At 40.8% G+C, this 24,037-nt stretch overlaps 1 protein-coding gene across 1 annotated transcript; it reads left to right on the top strand.

The window, feature by feature from the left end:
• The first annotated feature begins 1,878 nt into the window (after positions 1–1,878).
• Positions 1,879–22,748, top strand: st8sia1 (ST8 alpha-N-acetyl-neuraminide alpha-2,8-sialyltransferase 1). Its single transcript, XM_051948049.1, has 5 exons — positions 1,879–2,679; positions 4,537–4,681; positions 12,678–12,787; positions 15,261–15,353; positions 15,915–22,748. The coding sequence occupies exons 1-5, from the start codon at positions 2,501–2,503 to the stop codon at positions 16,393–16,395; spliced, it is 1,008 nt and encodes a 335-aa protein (XP_051804009.1). The 5' UTR covers positions 1,879–2,500; the 3' UTR covers positions 16,396–22,748.
• Positions 22,749–24,037: the final 1,289 nt, after the last annotated feature.

The following is a 24,037-nucleotide window of genomic DNA, read 5'->3' as shown; positions in this document are numbered from 1 at the left end:
CAGTGTTAAACTTCATACTCCATTAAATACGTTAGGAGTCGGCTCTTCAGATTCACTACAAAGCATCGGCTCTGAGAGTCGTATCTTTTGTGCCTTATACATCTCTAGAGGACAGACTGTGGTCACATGCTGACCACGTTTGGCTCAGCAAACAGCTGTAAGGCAGCTTTCTCAACTATGAACATAATTAAAATATGTTTTGAGAACGGCTCAAACAAGCAGCAGCTCAGCTCTCCCATTAAGCTGCAGAGATATTAGGGGAGTGATATGAGACAGACAAAAATGTAAAAGTGTTCACATGTTTACATTTATGAGATTTATGTATTGTAAAAGATGTACAGAAGTTGATTCAGGTTGTTCAGTCATGCTTTTTTAAGTTCTGCACTTTATTCTAAGATATACAGTTACATATAAGTTATTTATTAATAAATGTCTAAATATTTTTGAACCGTACTGAATTTATTTGACGGTCAGTTTTTGATTACAGGCAGACTCTAATAAAACTACCAGGTTACATCAGCATATATCACAGTAACTCAAGTTAGACATTATGATGTTCTGGACCTTTGCTGACTGGACCTCTCTGAATTTTAGCTGAATACCCCTGGCTTAGAAGAAGAGGGACATGAGTCTAGAACCTCTAATGACCCAACATCAGTCAGTGGAGAAAAAATAAGAAAAAGAAAGCAAAGCTAAATGAAACTATTTCAGTGTTTTAATAAGCCTGTTGCTTGTCCTGTGAATACTGCCGCTTTAGGGAACACTACAGCTGGAGCTAAGGTTAACATTTAGGAAAGGGAGCCTGATGAAGAGGAAACATCAGGTCTACCTGATGAAGAGGAAACATCAGCTCTACCTGATGAAGAGGAAACATCAGCTCTACCTGATGGCAGGAGGAGGAGCTGCTGACGCTATAATGTCTATAAGTATCTAATTGGTAGTTTGAAATAAAGGAGCTGCTGCTGCGTGTGTGTGTGTGTGTGTGTGTGTGTGTGTGTGTGTGTGTGTGTGTGTGTGTGTGTGTGTGTGTGTGTGTGTGCGTGCGCGCGCGCGGACATGTGAGTGCACGCGCACATATATGAGAACCTGACCTGGCTTTGGTTTATGAGGTTGGAGTATACCCACTAGAAAAAACTGGACTACACCACTGGTTATGACTGTCATTACTGTGTACACGACTTGCTTTGATTTAGAGTTAGGGGAAGTGCAGTGGGGGCAGGCAATACAATGAAAGTCAGTCTGTCTATGAATGCCAGCGCAAGAGCTTTATTGTGATGGGCAGGAGCTTTATTGTGCACCGGCAGGCTCCGAAGCCCCGCCCACCAATGAAACGGAATATGGAGTCGTATTTTCATTTTGGGGGTGAAAACGAAAAAACGAACCGTTTCCTGTTTTTTTTGTTTTTTTTGTTCAAAAAGAAAAAAACGAAAAAACGGCTTGATTTTTTGTTTCTGCTTGTGTGTTTTATAGCCGGGAATCAAACGGATAAAACGTACCTTGTCCGTAGAGTACTTATGAGCCTTTTAATGTGTTCTCATTTTGAAATATATAATGTTGAAACATTTAAAAGTCAAGTTGTTTTTGTTTTTGTTTTTTGTTTTACAAAGCAGTTATTGCATTAGGTTAATTGGAGAACAACTAGCAACAGCTAATGTAATATACTAGCTACAATTGAAAAATCATTAGTGTATTATTTCTTAGAAACCTACCTTTGCCTGTAATAAGGTATTTCATGGTTTGTTTATACGTATTATATTGGACAAATAAAATTCCAATTGCATTTTTATTTACAATATTGTTCTGTGACACTATATAACCAACTAGCAATGTGATGCAGCACACAGACAGCTGCTCCTTATTTTTTATTGGGGAGCTGACTGACTTTGTGTATGCTTTTACATTGAAAGCGACGTTGCATCCTCCCCTGTGCTAATTTAGCGGCTTTGACGCACCTCCAACAGCACAAGAAGCACTTTGTCTCGGCGGAGGGGGGTGGAGGGACAGTGAATTGGACTGGCCCGGCTCATTTGCACCGCAGACCCTGCAGCAGGACAGCGGAGGCCCGGAGGAGGTTACCGAGGAGGGCCGCGGAGAAAAGGGGGATCTCCAGGTGCACAGGACACGGGGGCCACCCTCGGGGGATTCGGGATGCAGCGGGACGCCGGGCTCGGAAGCAGCCCGCTCGATTCCTCGCATTTCGCAGGGCTGTAAATGATGGTGGTGATGCACCGAGAGCAGAGATTCAGCCCGACACACTGCAGCACATTCCCGCATGCCGGCAGGGACAGATGCGAAACTGGATTTCTATACCGATGCTTGAGCCAAACGAGCGGGTAAAGCTAGACCACCTTCCGGCTCCATTCATGCTCGTCGGCGGGGATGCGACGGAGGTTTGCCGCGGACGGAGAGACCAGCTCTGAGGGGAGCCTGCTGCGTTTTACACCACCGCTGTGGATGGGCATGCACGGGTTGTTTTGAGCAGACAAGAAGTGGGGGAAAGATGTTGGTGCGATGCTACCGGGCCAGACTGTCGGTGTGGGCCGTGCTGTGCGTGCTGGTGCTCTGCTGGTTCTACGTGTACCCCGTTTACAGACTCCCCCGCGATAAGGACATAGTGGAAGAGGTGCTGAGGCAGGGGGAGGGATGGCAGAAGAACCAGACGGGCATCGATTTGTACAGGTCGGACTTGGGGCTCAGATTTCACTGCTTAGTGCGGCCCTTTGCTGCCAAGACTCCCTAAGTGGGTCAAAAACGTGTCAATCACACCTAAAGATGAGATTTTGTGAATGATGTCTGGCTTAAAATATGTTTGTCACTTTTGAGCATTATATACTGAATTTGTTGATTTTTAGAAAGGGATCTTAGGAGAAATTGTTGTTATTGTGGGCCTTATTTATGTGGGCATAATGTTAAAATGAAATTAGAAGTTTTTACACATTACATTAATAGTAACTGATGCTTCTGGAAGGCCTTCTTAAAGCTTTCAAACTATCACATCAATGTGCAGGATTATCACACACACACAAACACATCATTAAGAGGCTTTATTAGGCACCACAACCCTGTGTGGGTCATTCATTTGGACACTGTTTTTCCAAGCGGATCAACAGAGCATGTTCCTTACACTGTGGCAGTCTCATTTAAATCTTATTCAGCTGGGAATGTGACAGTTCTCAGAGGCAAAGCCGATTAGGATAATCAGAGAAAGTGACACCTGCAGAGCAGAGGGACGGGCCTACTGGAGGATGTGATGCTCACTTTTCCTTTCTATAGAGCTACTAAAGACCCTTTTGCCTGCTTATGTTTTGTTAAGAGAGAGTGAAAAAGCTGAAGATAGTCCCAGTTAGCAATCAGCCTAGTTTTGAATGTTCTGATCTATGCAACTCCAGTGTAGTATTTAAATTATTTTACTTTTTAACCTGATATCCTCTCCCCCATTGTACAAGAACTGATTTCAGTGGTTCTTTTTCTTCTCGTAATAATATACACTACCGTTCAAAAGTTTGGGGTTACTTAGAAATGTCCTTATTTTTCAAAGAGTTGCAGTTTTTTTCAATGAAGATAACATTAGGTGAATAAGAAATGCAGTCTAGACATTGTTAATGTGGTAAATGACTATTATAGCTGGAAATAGCTGATTTTCAATGGAGTATCTCCATAGAGGTACAGAGGAACATTTCCATCAACCATCACTCCTGTGTTCTAATGCTACACTGTGTTAGCTAATGGTGTTGAAGGGTTAACTGATGACTAGAAAACCCTTGTGCAGTTATGTTAGCACATGAATAAAAGTGTGAGTTTTCACGGAAAATGTGAAATCGCCTGGATGACCCCAAACTTTTGAACAGTAGTGCATGTAACCTGTTAATCTGAGGTCATTCTTTTCTGCCAGAATCCATTGGATCGCTCTGTCTGGGCTGGTGGCAAGTTGCTACCTCAAGTGAAAAGGGTTGACATGTCTTTAGATCTTTGTTTATGAGCAGATGGAGCATAACTTATCTGTCCTGATGAAGGTGGAGCAGAGCCAGAAGGCAAACTTACCAGTTGATCTACATTCCAGTCACGAGCAAAATGAATCTGTTTGCACTGGGGAAACAAAAATCGTTATGACGGTTATTTCATAACATCTTTAGGATGTTATGAAGTAACCGTCATAACGGTTTGAAATGCACTGACTGGATTTAAACGAAATAAACTGATGCAGATACACACAAATATGATTAACATCTATTTTAGAAAACGTTCGCTTCCATTTTGTCGATCATTTTGTTCACTGCACATCGTTCTGTTGAGGCGAAACACTTGCGGAAAAAAATGTGAAAGTGAAGACAACTGAAATAAACTTTCAAGTTGGGGAATGTTTTTCTGAAATTGTCTAGGTGACCCCAAACGTTTGAAAGGTGATGTACATCTTACTCAGGCCAGTTACTTTCAGCAATAATTGGGGCCCATCACTTGCCAAAATCCCAGCTGTCCTGTTGAATCTGATTTACACTGTCCAGAGATAAGACTCATTTTATTATCCTCTTTGTGCAGGAAGTTGCTAATGGAATGCTGTGATCCGAAGCGGATGTTTGCAGTGACCAAAGAGAACTCGCCGATAGGGAAGGTCCTGTGGTACGATGGCGAGTTTTACCACTCACACACAGTCAACAACGAGACCTACTCGCTCTTTGTGCAGGTATGTGGAATACAAAAGGCTTCTCTCATAATTATGACATAATGGGTGCTGACTACATTGGAGTGACGGTCTGTTTAGGCATAAGGGTGCGAGTCTTTTACTCCGTTTTGGGTTTTTGAGGTTTTCCCCTCAGAGCCACAGATTCCAGTGGAATCCTCAACGCAACACAGCATGGCTTTTAGAGCAGGCAGCTGCGTTTTCGAGGAGAAACTAAGCCCAGATGATGGAGAACGATTTCTCTCCCACTCAGTGCAATATGACACTCGTTCTTGAGACTGTGGGTTTTATCAGGGATCCTTGTTGATCCATAACAGTGGAAGGGAGGGAGCAGACAGACATCCTCCGAAGAGAAGCGGGGAGAGGATTGCCAGTACAGTCGACATTAAGATGTGGAGATGTGAGATTAGGAGCAGGTTGGAACAAGGAGACTACTTGAAGCATGTGAAGTACAAGAATGAAAGCTAAAACATCCACAGTCCTCTCTTGTTTTCATTCATTCATCTGCATGCTTTCGATCACCGTGTCACCAAAACAAAGCCGTTTTCTTCTCGAGAAAGGATGTGGGGGTGCAGATAAGGACAAATTTGAAGTGTTTGCGTGTCATTTGTATATATTTGTTTTACGTGTAAAACAAGCCTCCTTTGCTGTGTTTACTTTTCAAAAGGATGTCTCCTGTGTTTTTTCCACTTCAAGATATGTGTGTTTAAACCACGCAGATGGGAGGATGTGTTCCCAAGCTATTTCCCCTTTCCCTTTCCTATGTTGAAAAAGCACTGCGGCATGGCTCGAAAGTGCACCCAGTGTGTATATCTGCCTCCGTGCATGTGTGTCTGCACCCAGAAAAGGACTGCTCGGTCTATTTTTAAAGAGATCCGTGTGTGTGCGCATTTGGATGAGGGAGGGTGTTTATGTGTCTGTGCCCGGAAACGGGAGAAAATGAGAAACTCGGGTGTGAGTGCTGTTGCCATGGTTTTTGTATCCAGGGGCTGTAGATCTCAATAATAATCAAGACTGAATCCCACCACTGAGGTCCCGCACATCTGCAGTGTAATATCCTGGATGGTAAAATGCGATGAATATCTGACCCTAATTTGCAGGCGGGAGCTACGCATGTTCATTCATGAAGGATGGATGGGGGGGAAGTGAGTTTGAATAATTAAAGAGGTGTGAATATGAAGAGGGAGTGGCCGAGCTAGACCATAGCGTGGGTGTGTGTGCATTAATGTGCAGCAGTGGGTTTAAACCCAGCCTTCTGTTTAGCTGGGCTTTTATTGGTGTGGTAGAATTTCATGTTGTTTTATTACTCAGCATAAAAGTGTCACTGCTCTAAAATCAGAATAATGCGATGAGATAATTTGTCATTATTAGTCTTCAGTTGTTTTCAGGTTGATAATTCAGGTCATTTTTTTAGCAACAATGCCAATGATTGCTTGGTTCCAGCTCTTCAAGTGTTGCTCTTTTGCATTGTTTTATGGGTTACTTAACTAACTACGTATGGGTTTTGACTCCAAATGGAGTAAGGGATGATGTTCAATGAGGTGTCCATAATCAGGATTTAATTCCTGATTATGGACACCTCTAATCGCTTTATCCTGCTCACACCATAATCTCTTGTCAAAGAAAAAAAACAAAACAGCACGGTTAATTTATATTGTCATGCATTTTTGCAGAGCCAGAACTCACTCCCTGGTACCACGTGAAGGTTTGACTGATATCTGGAACAATCAGTATGATCCTGCAAGGTTCTAATGCAGTGGAATCACTGTGTACTTATGAGCCATATATATGTGTATATATATATATATATATATATATATATATATATACACACACACACATATATATGGATGATAATCGAGAACCGGTTCCTCGATGCCATCAATAAGAAATGGATCGATTTCCAGGACTCGAATGCCGTTTTGAGAACCGGTTCCCCTTATCGATGCCTTGACGTCACTTTCACTGCCCTTACTTCTTTCACTGAACGCCACCCTCATTTCCATCTCAGAGCTAGCATACATACATATGACTTGGCAGTGGGAGACTTTTCTAGTCCGCACAGAGAGGAAGCTTAACCTATGCAGCTTACATTCTGTTTGCAAGATTCAATGTAATGCTATGAATGTGTTGCACCCCCTGAATGAACAGCCAGAAACGCCTCTTATTTTCATTTTTGTAACATTTAATGAATGAAAGCTCACAATCCCGTACGTGCTGTTTTCTTTCAGTTTAAACACTGTGCATCCTCAGCTATTTCTCTTAAAGGGACCGTGCACTTCTTTACAAAGAGAGTCAGTCCACTCAATTTACTGTAATAAAAAGTAGATACATATGCAAATAACACTTTAACCTCGCTTCAGCAGAGATATCAGTCAACAATGGGCTGATACGTTAAACTGATTAGGAAATGTTATCATCCCCAAGCCAATACCAGGATATGTACAAACGGTTGATAGGGCAGAGGAACTGCTGTCTGCAGCCTGAAGCAGGGGACTGAATAACAAATGGGATGTCATACGAAGAATCAATAGGCTCTGACTGCGCCCCTGTTGTTATGGTTACCTGAAAGACACAGAGGTGAGCTGGGCTGAGCTCACCCATTAATTTAGAAAGGGCAGGAATGCCCTTTAACAGGAATTAATGGTCATCCTATGGCAGATCAGAATCAAACATTCACCCAGACTGTAGGATAAGACATTGTGAAGTCTTGCACAGTTTTGAATTTGAATTGAATCCCAGATGAAACTAATGAGGAATTAAAGTTTTAGTTATTGCAACCCTGGTCCAAATCACACACACACAAAAAACAAATTTTACAAAGGGTTTTCACATACTTTATCCACCACTGAGGTTTATTACACAGCCCTGTTTTTGATTAAGTTTCTGTTTCTGAAAAGCTCACTAAACTCTCACTGTGGCCTTATTTTTGACTACAATGTAAAGTCATGCACCTCTACAGAAACAACACAATGTCTAAAAGCAGAGAAACCCAAAACATCTTCTGTGTAAAAAATTAGGATGCTATAAATCATAAAAAAGAAAAATGAAAGTCCAATTTTTCCTCAGTGTTCACAAGTGTTAACAACACTAGAATGGAAAACTAGCAACTCCATATTTTTTGATTTCTTTCTGTGCCATCTCCTCTGTATAAACACATCCTGCAGTTCAGCCATAAAGCCCCTGAATTTTTGTCCCATGACTGCAACACTAATGGCCTCACAAATGTGATGAGGAGAGTGGAATTCTTTGTTTTTATTTACAGAATCTAGTTGATGCAAATGGTTCATGTTTGGCTAAATTTGTAGAATGAGGAGATTTTTTGAGAAATATCACTATTTTGAGCTGAGATTTGGTTAATTTTTCCAACAGAAAGTTTCTGTCTCTGAAAGATGGAGCTATTTTGGTGATTCTTTTAAAGATAGCATGCCTTTTAAAACACCCCGGCAGGTTCAGAGGGTTGTTGTTTCCCCTATTTTGGTGAACTGAATCCTGTCGCTATCATTGAACTGTCTGTCTCTTCTCTGCTCCATGTCTGTGGGATGTAGCTCGTAGTTGTTTCTCTCAGTCTCTGACTCCAGCGTGTTACTTTGCCCAAGGTTATGCCAACACTCTGCTGCACTGTACAACTCTGTGCTTGTGCGAGGCTCCAGCTACCATCTAACGCTTGCATGGACTATTTTTAGTAGCGCTGGTGCACTCCCCTTAGGAGCCCGTGCTGCAGCCGGTTATGCGTTTCCCAGAAGGAAGGTAACTGGTAGTTAGGTGGGATGGACGACGTTCAGACTCACACACATAAGTGCTCTTTCTTCTCAACTACCACTGCTGTGATTGCAGGTCTTAACACAGACAACCAGTAACGGTACACCAGGCTGGCACCAGCAACAGTATCTGGGCATCTGCCAGGAAATGTGCCAATTAGGGCTTTGACAGTTAATTACTGGTTGGTTCAATGGCTCTATTGGGGCATGTATACATCCAGCTCACTGGATTGAACTGGAGATTCTTTTCTGATGTCCTTATGCGTTCTGTAACCCCTATGGCAGTGCAGATGGCAGAAATGGCTGGTATAATTAAATAAGCAAATAGTGATTTCACACGTAATTCTGGATATTTTAACGGAATTTTGCTGATTCCCAGGTTATAACGACACTTTCACCCCCACACTAAGGGTCTGCTTTCCGCCATTTAGGAAAAAACATAGAAAAATTAGAAATTTGCTGCTTTTCTCTGTTTCATATCAACCTAAATTGAATATATTTTCTTAAACAAGTAATTTGAAAGCTTCAGTTCTGTGAAATTGAAGTTACAGTAGTTGCAGCTTTATGTTATAATTTCTAAACTGAATCAAAATACGATTTTTTATATGCGTGTGTGTTTTAGATTTGGATTAATAACTTTTCAGACGTAGTAGGACCTTGTGCTACAGTAATAAGTGTCTCCCTCTCAAGTTTTAGCCCCACTTTCTTTCCCCCTCCCCTACTTGATGCGCTGTTAGCAGAGTATTGTCCTCTGACTCAACCCCCAGTCACGGTCCAAAAGAGACCCCGAGGCAAGGAGAGGTGTGTGTGTTGTGTGTCTAATTTCAAGTGAGTTCACTCCAAGGGGAATAATGAGTGCAATTGTTTCCGCCGTCTCACTTAATCCATGCCTCTGACTGAAATGAAGGCAAGACGAAGAGAAAGGGGCATTTTGGCCTTTGCCTCTTGAAGTGTGGTGGTTTCTGTGTCCTCTGACACACTTTTAGTGCTGTCCTAAACAAGGCTGTACTTTAGATGATGACAAGGCAGTGATTCATGACTGCAGGCAGTGGTAGTGAGTCAGTAGTTACTGTCAAGTGTCCTCCCACTTTCAATGACCAGCGATTTTCATTGACCAACTGAGAATAAATGGGCAGTTTCCCCACTTGAAAAAGGATGATTTCACCCACGTGAGGTTGAGCTGGACTCCACTCATTGATCAAACAGTTGCTTTTTCTTTTGTTCTTTTATTTTGCTGTGAGTCATTTTAGTTCAGCAAGTGGCAGCAAAGAAACGGGTTTACAAGATGACATCTTCACAAGTTGATGAGGTGAAAAACCTTTAAACAGAACACAGTGGGCTGGGACCTGGAAATCTAGAAAATTTGACCCCCTCCAAATTGCTTTTATTTTTGTTTTTCTTACAGTAGAATAAAAATCCAGTTCAACAACAAAAAAAAAAAATCAAGTCAAACAGTCTATTCTTTAAAAAGTTAGGCCAGTTTGAATCTCAGGAAATGACACATTCCACAGGCATAAAAAAATTGATATTTGAGCTTTTCATTCTATTTCTTTTTGAGAAATTAATAATTTTTACCTGAGATTTTAACAATATTCAGGTTTACCTGCTCCAAATTTTCTTAATTGCTTAAATTTAGAAGATTTCTGCAAAGTTTGAAAAATATAGTAAATTTTCACTCTTTTTTCTGAGACTATTTTCATGTACCACCCAGAATATTTTCACTTGCCATGAGCCAGATATGGGAAAGTATATATTTTCTGAAAGAATAGGATGTCAGGTGTTGAAAAATACAAGTGTCAGAAAATCTGGCTTATGGCAACTCTCACAGATCAAATTTTACTGAAGAAGGTCTAAGTTCCCCTGTGTGGACCTTGGGCGATTGATGTTAACACGTATGTATCAAAATTGTAAGTAGTTCTTCTAATATACACATACTTTGCAGTACAAAAAGACTTCTAGATGTCTCTAAGTGTAACAACTGCCTTCAAATTTTGAAAATGGTCATTTAAGGCATCAATTTAGGGCAGATTTCATTAAAAATTCTTGAAATTTGGTAGATTTTTCCAGTTTAGACTTGATGTTTCACTGTTATGTTTTTTGTAAAGTAGTCATTTACTCTGCATAGAATTAGTTAATAAAACATTTGAAGGCAATATCATGTCTCGCCTTTCAAATTTACGTTTAATCACCACATTCCATTGGTGGAACCCTACACTTATGTCTAGAAAAATCTCCCTGCAGCCTTACCTTTTTAATATAATTTAAAGATATCTTTTTAGATGTATTCCCAAGTATATTGCGGTTGAAATGAGCCCTCAATCACTACCAGGGGATGATTTGTAGCCAAGATATTACGTTTTTTCCAAAAAATAAGCAGCCCACTGTGCAGAAACCCAGAGGAACAGTTTTCACATTATTTCAGCTCATTGCAAATAGCAACAAACATTTCCTTCTATGTAACAGTTTCACCTCATTGACAAATGTTGTTTTACTCAATTTATGTTTGTCAATTTTCACATGAAATAAAACTGAAGCAAACAAATTATGGTATGACTAATGTTTAACCTAGTCATGCACCACATTCCTACATTTTAAAAGAGGAAATAATAAATAAAAACAAGTGCCAATAACAAAAGCGTTTGCAATAACCTTCTATAAGCCATTTTAAATTGTCCTCATACAAATCAGAAAAACTGGTATTTTCACCGTAGTTGGAAAGCTCTAATTAGCACCATCATCTGCCTGCAATCTTATTTACAACTGACCCATTGCAGAAGAGATGACAGCTTTTCACACACAGACGTGATAAAATGAACTGCAAATCGCTCGTGAATGGCGCCAATCTCCGCGGCTAAAGCTCGTGCTGACACAAACGGCAGCAGCAGACGTCGGCAGGTTAAACAGTCGCTCAGCCCGTTCAGAGTTCTGCTCTTACCAGCTGCTACTTGGATCTTGTAGACGAATCAGTCCTGCACAGTTGGCTGCAGATCTTAACGCCTTTTTAAACAGAACTCACGGCAACTTTGTTTGAGCGTGGTCTCAACCCCTTTGGGTTAAATCCAAGGGTGACCCGGCTTTCTCCATCAGGGCTCCTCAGCATTCTAACGACCTGCCTGAGGAGATGAGGCTCGTCCAATCAGTAGTCTTTTAAATCACTTCTTAAAACCCACTTTTATAGACTGGCCTTCGTGTAAAGTTCTCTTTTATTTCTTATTTATCACTATGTTCTACCTGTCAAAGCACTTTGTCCTCTGAAAGGTGCTTACAAATGAAGTTATTATTATGAAAGTATTATTATTAGTATTTACTAGTTCCTCCTCAGGTGCTGTGTGTGTCCCTTTTTATGCCCCAGGTAACAACCCTGTTACACTTTAGATTTCATCTTCTTCAACAAACTTTTGATTTGAGTAAAAAAGCATATAACCAGAAATCCAGTCAGCTGTAGCACAACATGTTGCGATTAAATTGGTTAGCATGCAAGCGGAGAAGTAGAAACGGCTGAAAAAAATGATTGGTAGGAAAAAAAAAACACTTCCTGGAAAAGTGGTTAAAGTAGTTAACTGAAGGTTTGGATTGATAGTAGTTGCTCAGCTCTAGAGAATGCTGAGTCCATCCAACAAGGCTGTGGGGAACGACCACGGGAATGAGGCACAAACACAGTCCAGAGACAAGAAAGAAGACAATAGCCAGGGCACAGATTGAATTATATTGAGACAGCAGGAGAAGAGCTAATTTTTTTTTTAAAGAAACATGCCTGTTTATTGTCATAGTTTATTATCATAATGAACATTGATTTTATGTGACAAATAATGTGGGTGTGTTTGTCCAGAGGCAATCGGAGGTAGAGTTTTTACTCGTACTGCAGGCATGGAGACAATTGTTGATCCTTGTTCATTCGCTGCTTCTGCTTGCTATTTCCGATTAGATCATTTTCACCAGACATATTGTATTTTCCGAGAGTGCAATACGACAGAAACTGAGTCTGCGTCATAAATTGTATGACCTCGGCTTGCTTTCGTCAACGTTCTTGCTTTCTGTCTCCTTGCTGGTTTCAGCATATCGCAGGCTGTGAAGGCAAATCAGCATTAGGCCGAGGGTGAAACAGGGTGACTCATGCACCGGCCTCAAATTTCGAATTTAAGTCAAGGGACAATATTTGTTTCAGCGCTTCTTTGTGTGACTGGCTGCACATGTTTGTGTCTGCGTTCTCTAAACGGCACGTTGTTTCTTCTGCCCAGGACAACCCTCTGCAGCTGCCTCTGAAGAAGTGTGCGGTGGTGGGCAACGGCGGCATCCTCAGGCACAGCAAGTGTGGACGGGACATCGACCAAGCCGACTTCATCATGCGGTGAGAAACGGGAGCTCTGGGGCTCCGTTAGTGTGAGCAACTGCTTCTTTAAATTTGCCTCAGACGTGCTTAAGAGAGCAGCCAAACGCCATCAACCATCAGTGATAAATGAGAGCTGGTGTCGACTGTAGCAAAGAGAAAGAGATAAAAAATGGGTCACAGTGAGGTCAGGAGGGAAAAGAGGTTGCAGTAGGCATGAGTAAGCAAAACAGGAATAGAGGAATGAGATGAGATGAAAAGGAAAAAAAGCAGAATTAAAATATCTGGGGAAGCTGGATCCTGGATATTAATAAAGGAGTGGCAATATCAGATTTAGTTGGAAACATGCAAGAAGCATTATTATTTATAGACAGTATTAGGAATAAGATCATGTTTTCCATGTGGAAAAGCTGCCAAACAGATTTATTTGTACGGGTTTAGGTAGAAGGAGACCAATGCTGAAAAAGAAAGTGATAAGTTCGCCCATGCTGAAACAGAACTAATGCCAAAGATACAGTTCAGATCAGATCTTTAGCGTCATGAAAAATGCATGACATATGAACTCAAACTGAACTGCTGAGAGCAGCAGCAAATAACTGTGAAAGATACATAGTCAAATGCGTTCCCTCTGAAAAAGATAAGTTGGACAAATTTTGCATGTAGCGAGCACAAACAAAAACATGGTACTGCATTAGGCACAGGTCTACAGAGCCACATTTTCACTGGTAGCACTGATGCAACCAATATTGCTCCCCATATTTGTATATAGATGTATATATTTGTACACACAAAATATACATTTTTAATAATTGGTTTAGTTTTGGTAACCTTTCACAATTTTATGCTCAGATTTGATTAAGTGTCTTGTAGTTTAAGAATTCCTTCAGCTTTTATGGTTTCTGACTCACACAAATCATGTCTTTTTGGTGTTTTTTTTTTTGGGAGGGGGGGTCATGGAGTAAAATTCAGATTTTAGGTCAGCTCAGTTCACCTTCTGGCTTCAGAAGGTGAACTAAGTGTGAAAATATGAAGTGCAGACATCCATTAGAAGTAGCATGTGTCAAAAAACTATTTTGAGGTGGCCTTTAAAAAAGTTTGTGGATCATAAATACTTTCATTGTGGGAGTAGAGGAACCTTTGAATCCAACTCTGCCCAAGGTAGAGCTTGATAAATGTTGCAGTCCAAAGTATCTGCATCTGAAACTCTTTCCTGTTTTTTTCACCTGCCTGTTTTTGAAAAAGCACATTAAGTTCTCTAATTCTGTCCGTCTTTGTGCGTATCGCTGACCTGTTTATTGGCTGCAGCGTCTGCAGCAGAATAACGCGTGAAGGGACGAGGGCATTTTGGATGACTTTACCTCCTAAGTGCAGTGCATTTCATTGTGTCATTGTTGTGTCAATTTTGGGGCCAATGGGGTAGAAAATACTCAACAAAGTGGAATCTGTAGCTGTTTAAACAAGATAATTTTAGCAGGCGGCAATGCCTGATAGATAAGAAAGTGTGTTTGTCATGATGTGTCCTGATTTCTGCTAAAATGTGACATAGCAGTTTTCAGCCCACTACCCACAGCAGCGTCGGTCAAGCTGCTTAAGACGAGCAGGTTTTAAGTATCAGGGATGGAATGACAAATGAAACGGTAACCCAGCAGCATCGGAAAGTAGAGCAATCGAACCCAAACCAAAGTAGAAACTCATCAAAAGTCTAGAAGCAGGGCAGTTCTGATACACCCTGAGGGAAGAAACGTTTGAAGGACACGATGCTTTCTCAGAAAAAAAACAAAGAATCCTGACTAGATTTGCTTCATTTCCTCCATCTCTAGAACTTAAACAACTCTAACATGATGGATGTATTTATTTCATAATGGTAATTAACTCAACACTAAGCGCATTATCTTGTCAATTGAAACTGTAAAACTGAAATGTTGCACAATTTAATCATCATTTGTGTTGTCAGTGAAGCCGAGTCACTTTGTGGTTCCATGTGCGACAGAGAAAAAAAATAAAAGAGAATGTTGTGTTACGTAAAATATGTAATATGTTTAACTATTCATCACTGAAATGTGGGTTGTAATTCCACACAGGCGTTGGCGCTCCAGATTTTAATGATTTAAAACATGGCAACTACTCTGCCAGCTTTGACAAACCAAAAGTTTTGTAACTACTTCCCCATGCGTTCCACTTTTTAATCTCCGTTCTGCTGGTGCAGCCTGAGGTATAATCATTAGCTATGATTTCTTAGCCTCTTCACAAGCAGTGAAATATCTCCCACATGCTGCTTTTAATAAAAATGCATGGTTCAATATGCATTCATTCTGCTTCTCTGCTTGCTGGCATCATCAAATCTAATCAGAAGGAAAAACATCCCATAAATGATTTAATTAGCTTAGATAAATCAGCTTGGGTCTCATTTTTACTACAGCGTGTGGCTGTGAGAGAGAGCGTGCGAGTATGTGGAAAAGAAAGCAAACATGTCACGTGTGTTTGGTTCATGTAGGTGTAACCTTCCACCGCTCTCAAAGGAATATGTGGAGGATGTGGGAACCAGAACACATCTGGTCACGGCCAACCCCAGCATCATAGAGAAAAGGTAATCGGATATAAAAGCAACACAGGGAAATGTGACAAAGATAAAATAAAGTATGAACTAAAAGACGGCAAGAGAAAGCCTTCATTGACCTTTAACTAAAGTACAATTGTAAGCATTGCTATTCACTGATATATTCTGGCCTTATTTAAGCTCAATTAGTTTATCTCAATATTGTATTGTACTTGCATTTTGTTGCTTTTCTACTTATTATACATTTCCTGTGTGATGTCATTTTGATTTTTTTTCAGCAATATGTGGTACAAGAGTTCTGTTCATGAAGTTTTTTCATGTCTTAACCTTTTTCCTTGTCTTACCTTCCTGTTTAAACTGTAAATGGCACATTTTAGCAAATAATTTGCCCTGCACCAACCCATTATGCCTTTATGCTGCTTTTGTACCCTCGCCGGATGCTCACTTCCTTAATAGTCAGTAAAGTGGAAGAGGGAGCAGATGACTGTACAGATGACCACTTATGACACTATGATGGACTCTAAAATGTAATCTTTATGATTTAAAATAGCCACCACACTTCCTCTGTTCAATTTTCTCTTTGTTATTTAGATTTCAGAACCTCCTGTGGTCAAGAAAAGCTTTTGTGGACAGTATGAAGGTCTACGGCTCGAGCTACATGTACATGCCCGCGTTTTCCATGAAGCCTGGCACCGACCCGTCGCTGCGGGCGTATTATGCGCTGGCCGACACCTCCTCCAACCTCACCATGCTCTTCGCTAACCCCGAATTCCTGCGCACCGTGGGCAAATTTTGGAAAGGCCGCGGCGTGCACGCCAAGCGCCTCTCCACGGGGCTCTTCCTGATCAGCTTGGCCCTGGGGCTGTGCGAGGAAGTGACGGCCTACGGCTTTTGGCCGTTTTCCGTCGGCCTGGATGAGCAACCGGTCAGCCACCATTACTACGACAACATCCTGCCCTATAAGTGGTTCCACGCCATGCCGGAGGAGTTTGTGCAGCTTTGGCACCTGCACAAAAGCGGCACGCTGCGCATGAGGGTGGGACACTGCCCCGCTCAGGCAGGAGGGAGTTAGACCACCTTGAGGAGGGAAGAGATAGTGGTCGGCTGATGCTTAGAGGAGGAAGATGGAGACATTTGGGTTGTCAAGACGGTGTCATCGTGAGATAAATGAGTGCGCATATTTCCTCTGAGGATCCTCTGTGTGTGTAAACACTCCCGCTGTACCCCCAGCTAATCCCCAATTATCATGAGAATGTCCTCCACCCAAAGCAGCCGCATCAGGGCAAGAATACACAGAGACACATGCAGGCACACACAGTGTAAAATACTCATACATTCCTAAAACCATAGACTGTGTATAAAGATGGACGTAGCATCTGGCTCCAAAAATGAAGCCCACCCAGAAGTGTCAAAAACTTGCAATATCACGCCGTCCGCTAAGGTTGGCTCCAAATCTTTTGCTCCATAGACCCCAATTCATTTTTGGAAAAAATAAAATTTGATAGACTTGATTTTCTACAGCTCAGGATTTTTTCCCCGTTAGTTTTCATGGTCAAAATGAGAGATCAGGTGGCCGATCTTAAAATAAATCAATACTGAATTTTAAATAAATCGTTAAATTTGGCGGAGCCAGGGGGCGTGGCTATACTTGATAGACAGTCCTGTCTGGAATGATTGACAGATCCTTTAGGGCGAGGCTGTCAGCAGTCTGGCTTCAGTCTGGCCTGCCCATAGACTGGTCCTGCCCCTAGTTGCTCTCCGGTCCAGCCCGTTTGATGACGCTTTTTATGTCACTGGCTCCAAAAAATCCAAAACGGCGACCAGGAAGTAGCAAAATCCGAGCTTCATTTTCTCGGTGTTGAAACCAACGGGTGACGTCACGGTTAGTTCACACCTGCCCAAAAGCTGCCATATAGCTACCCTCACGTGTGTGCATGGATGTGTGCTTTTATGGAAGGCATCACCTGGGACTAATAATTGTGAAAGTGTGTTGGGATGGATGGGTGGGTGGGGGATGGATTTTGAGTGCTGACTACTATATCTGACTGACATATGGGGCAGCTGGACCAAAACCCCCCTCAGGGTCTTTGTTAAACAGAGACAGAAGGAGTGGAGGACTGGGGGGAATAATAAAACGCACTGAAAGACTTGCAAGATGCAAGAAACGGGGGAGAGATAATGGTGTCCTGGGCTTGAATAGATGTGAAATTTAATGCACGGAGGAAAAAAGAATGGCAGGGGGAGAAGGGAGTGAAAGCTGGCGGGTATGTGTATGAAAGGATTTTTTTTTTCTCTCTGCTTTTCTTCAATCAAGCGCTTGATTGGCATTCAGTGGTGCCAAATAGAGCTTCAGTTCAGAGAAGGAGCCATTAGAAATGGAGTCTTAAGTACTATATCCACGAGAATGTTTAGCCAAGTTGCATTTTTAACCCTTTGTTGAAAAGGGAACATGAGTACACCCGGAGTGTATTGTTTTTGTTTGCCAAATGTGATTTTTTTTTTTTTTTTTTTTTTTTCAGGAATAATGTGAATTTTGTCTTAGGTTCATCATCAAGGGAGAAAACGTTACCGACATACATGATCAGAAAAGGACATTTGCTGCGAAAACACATGGGTACCTCACCTTTCACATTGCTGTCACTGAGTGACTCTTTGGTACAATTCAATGACTGGCAGGCTCCTTAGATGAGAAACAGCCTAACCCACTTCTTTCGAGGTTCTGCTGGAAGTCATTTCTTGGTAACTGTACTATAACTGTAACTGTACTCATCAAGTGCCGAGCCAAGGGAACAGGGGTCTCTTAAAAGGAGGTCTTGCGCTGCTCTTGTGCTCTGAGATGACAAGACACTGATATAAACTGAGACGGTGACAAAAAAAAAAAAAAAAGAGGACTCCATGTCACAAAGTGGCATTTTAATTTTTTCTTTTGTTTGTTTTTAGATGCAGAACACCTTATAGGGTTAAATTGTGATTTATTCATGTAATTATTGTTATCACTTTGCATCAGAGCACAGGAGTAACTGAGCCTCTGTCCTATGCTCCATTTAAAGTTTTTTTTTGTTTATTTTGTATTTTTATTTGCACAAGGGAAAAATAACTTGCTCATGTAGAAGCCAAGGGAACAGGTCGATGTTTTTTTTTTATACTTGCAGACCTCGCAGCGGGAAAACAATGTACTTGATTTGATTTCTTAAAAATGTTAATTAAGAGTGATACTTGTGACCGTGCCATACTGTCGATAACAAAGAACGACTCTGCATGGAAAGTGCATGGAGTGTACCACAATCCTTAAAAATACTCCTCAGACTCAAGGTACAGAACATGTTTATAGCTTAGTGCTTTATGGTCTTATCTACTCTGTTAAACTGAACAAGGTCCAGTGCCTTTATGATGCATTAAGGCAGAAAGAATCATTGAAACGAGGGACATTTCTAATGATGATCATGTGCGTTTGATTTTCTTGGCTCGTCTTCGGATCACTCGTCAATAACATCAATAATCCCTGACATGTAAAATTAACTTAAAGTGAACACACAGCTGGGCCAAGCTATAAAGTGAAATTAAATCGAGTGCACATGAGGCTCTTCAAGACTGGGAACTGAACTTTCTGAACACTTCAGCTTTATTATTATTATCCCGTGGGAAATTTGTTTTTCAGCAGCAGGCAGTACAAGATAAACCATAAAACATAAGACATACAGACATTAAGAATGAAGACCAATTCATTTTACTACTTCTACTTTCTCTTGTGAGGTTTCTTAATTGCACCTTGGTTTTTCCTGTTTTGTCTCCGGCCCAGTATTGTGAATGAGTGAGATGTGACATAGTGTGAATTTTCAGTAAGCATGACGGTTTTTAAATGTGTATGTGCTTTTGGTACACAGATTTTTTAATATATTTTCATTATGTTCTGATCCGTGCCCTCATTCCATGCTATCTGAGTGTTCGGCTGAGATCTCTCGTGGAAAAGGAAGCGAATCTGTGATGTAAATATTGGTCCATTAAGCAAAAACGACCAGTTAGTTTTAGATCTGCATTTAAAAGTTGTTCAGAAGCTACTTCACTGAGCTCAAGTTGAAGCTCACATATCGTCTACATCCTGCAGCATTTAAAACTCTTGACGTCTTTGATTTTCTGTTATTGATACAGCGCAGAAGAACATAAAATAGCAACGTTGTTACCATCAGCACCAAGGGCAGCATATCGTTTATACATTTTTATTCGCATTCCACTCACAGGTTTTATATCAAGTCAGGAAATATGCAGATTTGTTTTCTTTCTCTTGTGTATGTGGATTAAATTTGAAGCTCCGACAAGCGGACAAACTGCGCAGCTTAGCGTCCAGCTACAAGCCTCCCCTCAAAACCCACATCTTGCCAATTTTACACTTAATACATCATAGACAAAAAAGATATTTTTTCGAACAACCACACTAGCAGCCCTGGAGGGTCAGGTTACCTGTTTTCAGCTAAGCTAACTTGCTTCCAGCTGTAGCTTCACATTTAGGATATGAGAGCGATAGTACTATTTACACACGTGGACAAAATTGTTGGTACCCCTCAGTTAAAGAAGGAAAAACCCACAATTCTCACTGAAATCACTTGAAACTCACAAAAGTAACAATAAATAAAAATTTATTGAAAATTAAATAATCAAAAACAGCCATTACTTTTGAATTGTTGATTAACATAATTATTAAAAAAAACAAACTAATGAAACAGGCCTGGACAAAAATGATGGTACCTCTATAAAAGATTGAAAACTATTTGACCAGAGTGACATGATTAACTCAGGTGTGTCATTTAATTGACATCACAGGTGTTTCCAAACTCATAATCAGTCAGTCTGCCTATTTAAAGGGAGACAAGTAGTCACCCTGCTGTTTGGTGAAAAGGTGTGTACCACACTGAACATGGACAACAGAAAGCGAAGGAGAGAATTGTCCCAGGACATCCGAAAAAAAATTATAGACAAACATCTTAAAGGTAAAGGCTATAAGATCATCTCTAAACAGCTTGAAGTTCCTGTGACAACAGTGGCTCATATTATTCAGAAGTTCAAGACCCACGGGACAGTAGCCAACCTCCCTGGACGTGGCCGCAAGAGGAAAATTGATGACAAATTGAAGAGACGGATCGTTGGAATTGTATCCAAAGAGCCCAGAGCAACCTCCAAAGAAATTAAAGGTGAACTCCAAGGCCAAGGTACATCAGTGTCAGATCGCACCATTCGTCATTGTTTGAGCCAAAGTGGACTTCATGGGAGACGACCAAGGAGGACACCACTGTTGAAAAAAACTCATAAAAAAGCCAGACTGGAATTTGCAAAAATGCATGTTGACAAGCCACAAAGCTTCTGGGAGAATGTCCTTTGGACAGATGAGACCAAACTGGAGCTTTTTGGTAAGGCACATCAACTCTATGTTCATAGACTCAAAAACCAAGCATACGAAGAAAAGAACACTGTCCCTACGGTGAAACATGGAGGAGGCTCAGTAATGTTTTGGGGCTGCTTTGCTGCATCTGGCACAGGGTGTCTTGAAAGTGTGCAAGGTACGATGAAATCTGAAGACTATCAAGGCATTCTGGAGAGAAATGTGCTGCCTAGTGTCAGAAAGCTTGGTCTCAGTCGCAGGTCATGGGTCTTCCAACAGGACAACGATCCAAAACACACAGCCAAAAACACCCAAGAATGGCTGAGAGAAAAGCGTTGGACTATTCTAAAGTGGCCTTCTATGAGCCCAGATCTGAATCCCATTGAACATATGTGGAAGGAGCTGAAACATGCCATTTGGAGAAGACACCCATCAAACCTGAGACAACTGGAGCTGTTTGCTCATGAGGAGTGGGCCAAAATACCTGTTGACAGCTGCAGAACGCTCATTGACAAATACAGAAATCGTTTAATTGCAGTGATTGCCTCAAAAGGTTGTGCAACAAAATATTAAGTTATGGGTACCATCATTTTTGTCCAGCCCTATTTCATTAGTTTGTTTTTTTAAATAATTATGTTAATCAACAATTCAAAAGTGATGGCTGATTTTGATTATTTAATTTTCAATAAATTTTTATTTCTTGTTACTTTTGTGAGTTTCAAGTGATTTCAGTGAGAATTGTGGGTTTTTCCTTCTTTAACTGAGGGGTACCAACAATTTTGTCCACGTGTGTACTATTTATTTGAAGATGCCAGCGGAAAGCAAGAAAGAGAAATGAAACTAGAGCATGGCTTAGACACAATAGCAGCATTGTCGTCTGCTATCTTTCCTGTCTCTGGCCAACTTCTCATATTTGTCAGTGTGCAGTATGTGCTACCAATTGGTTAGATTCTTGTCATGGAAAGGTCACATGTTCCATCACCATAGCGGCCACATGATCAGCTTGCAAATGTCACACTGCTGTGCGAATACAAAGTGAAACCTGCCACTGTGTGTGTGTCAAACTATTAGCTCTGTAACCTCCTGATGATCATGTCTTATACTTTCCAGTCCTGGTAGCAGGAAAACAACCAGTTGCTCATGTTTATGTCAGACTGCAGAGTCCCAAATGTAGATGTAATTGCTTCAAGCCAAGTGGTTCTGATTGTGTGTCCTTACCTAAAGTGTGTGAGGGCAAACTGTGTCTGAAATAATATGATCAGCTTAATATGTGGTGGGTCAAATACCATGAGAAATGAATTTGTTTTAATCTGATGAAACTTTTTAATGTTTTGACGGAAAGTATTTTCAAGTTAATGCCACTATGTGTTGGATTCTTTGTGAATTTAGCATCTTTCAGATTCTTCTAATCACACTTGTGTGTTGCTTTCAGCCTATTATTAGAAGGAGAGTGGCATAAATTTTACTTTATTGATGTGTTTTCAAATTCACAACGCATAGTGGCTTTAAATCCCAAACAAATAGTGAAGGATCAAGTTTATTTTATGTTAAACTATTCATTGGTTAAACACATCTTTAGTTGTAAATCATGTTAAAACAAATAATCGAGTGTAAATACAGTTTGACCCAAGTTGGATGAATACGGGTCCAGAGGACTCAACTTTCCTACATGTTTGAATATTTAATGTTATGCCAAGCTTTTTGTTTTAAACATGTAAATGTTTTTATTTGCCTTTACTGACTGAATTTGATACAAAAAGATGAAGGAAAAAAGCAACTTTTTGAAGGTATTGCGCTTTGCGCCACTCCAACTTCCACCTCCTTTGCTCATTCAAATCATCAGATGTGAACAACCCTGCCTGAGCATGTTAAAAATAAATCAGAACTGCTGTTTAAAGTAAACCAGTAGTATCTGCTGCCTGGATCAAACTGTGAAGGGTAAATAAGAAAAAAATGAATGAAACAACCATATCCATATACAAGATGAACACTGGAATCCAATTAAAAAGAAAAGAAAAATAAAACATTTTCACCCGTGTGGTTTTCTTTAAGATTGTTTTGATGCCAGATGTTGCTTTTTTTTCCCTCTGTGGTCATTTGTAGGTGATAAGTCTTGTTTTATAGCTGCAGATGAATGTGAAACAGACAGCAAATGCAGAGCAGATGTGCTTCAAACTAAATGTTTCATCTTTGAAATTCTCATAAATCTGTGCACAAGTAGTTTCTTGTGAAATGGTGTTTTCCCAGGCTTTTCATGCTTCCTGTTTGTGTGGCTGCAGAGGAATTTGGCTGTCCATATAGTTTGCTCAGTGGTTATGAATATTTCTGCTCCTGGTTAATGGCATCAGTGAAACTCTGTGCTTGCCACAGCGTCTGTCAGCATGGCTTGCTTTTGTGGGCCATGAATTTTTAAAGATGTGCTAGCAAAAGCTGCGCAGCTGTCTCCCAGGCTCCTGTTCCCTGCTGGACCATTGAGCTCCACATGCTCTGTATGTATGATCAAGGCCCTAATTTGTCTATCTGGTGTGGGGAGATAGCTAAGAGGATAGAGCATATTGGGGATGATGGAGATTTAATTATGGAGGTTTCAAGAAAATTGGACACCATTGAACTTCTGTGTGAATGTGTGTGCATTTACACACACATTGGGTCTTGTATTACTTGAAAAGAAACTGCCATCTATAGGAAATTATAATATTTTTAGCTGCACTAGTGTTGCGGCTCTAGAGATGGCACAACACTGAAATATTTCAACTATAAGATAAATTGCATAGCACTTTGGACATTCATAGTCCCAAGAGGATGAATGGAACAACTGTGGTGATTTTGTAGATGTTTCATTTAATCACCAGCAGGTCAGAATTTCACTTATCCTGTAAAGTTTTCTAAAGTCTGTTTGGATTGGCACAAAATGTACAGATATTAGTCTTCCGAGAATAAATCTTCCAGACTTTGGGGATCCTCAATGAGGTTTGCATTTTGCCTCATCCATCTTTCCATCTTTTTCTGTTTATTGTTGGGTCATGGTCGCAGCAAGCTACGCAGATCATTCTGGTCATCCTTAGCAATGTTTTTCAGCTCCTACTAGGGCATTCAAAGGGAAACTGAGCTATTTAGTCCCTCCAGCAAGTTCTGGGTCTACCCTGGGATTTCTTCCCAGCTTGACATGCCCAGAAAACGTCCAAAGGAATGCACCCAGGAGGCTATCCATCTTCTCTTGTTTATCTGAAATCGGCTTGCGGGTCATTCTGGTTATCCTTCTCAGCAACATTTTTTCGCTCCCACTGGGAGACCCCAAAGGGTTCCAAGGCCAACTGAGATATGGAATTCCTCCAGTAAG

Source organism: Acanthochromis polyacanthus, chromosome 1 (genome assembly GCF_021347895.1).
Source record: "Acanthochromis polyacanthus isolate Apoly-LR-REF ecotype Palm Island chromosome 1, KAUST_Apoly_ChrSc, whole genome shotgun sequence".
NCBI lineage: Eukaryota > Metazoa > Chordata > Actinopteri > Pomacentridae > Acanthochromis > Acanthochromis polyacanthus.
This window is presented reverse-complemented; position numbering and strand designations above follow the sequence as displayed.

Excerpts from the sequence above, each read along its gene's own strand:
- st8sia1 (XM_051948049.1), top strand. The coding sequence starts at position 2,501 with ATGTTGGTGCGATGCTACCGGGCCAGACTGTCGGTGTGGGCCGTGCTG. Across the intron at positions 12,788-15,260 it reads CAAGCCGACTTCATCATGCG|GTGTAACCTTCCACCGCTCT; the intron begins GTGAGAAACGGG and ends TGGTTCATGTAG. Across the intron at positions 15,354-15,914 it reads CCCAGCATCATAGAGAAAAG|ATTTCAGAACCTCCTGTGGT; the intron begins GTAATCGGATAT and ends TTTGTTATTTAG.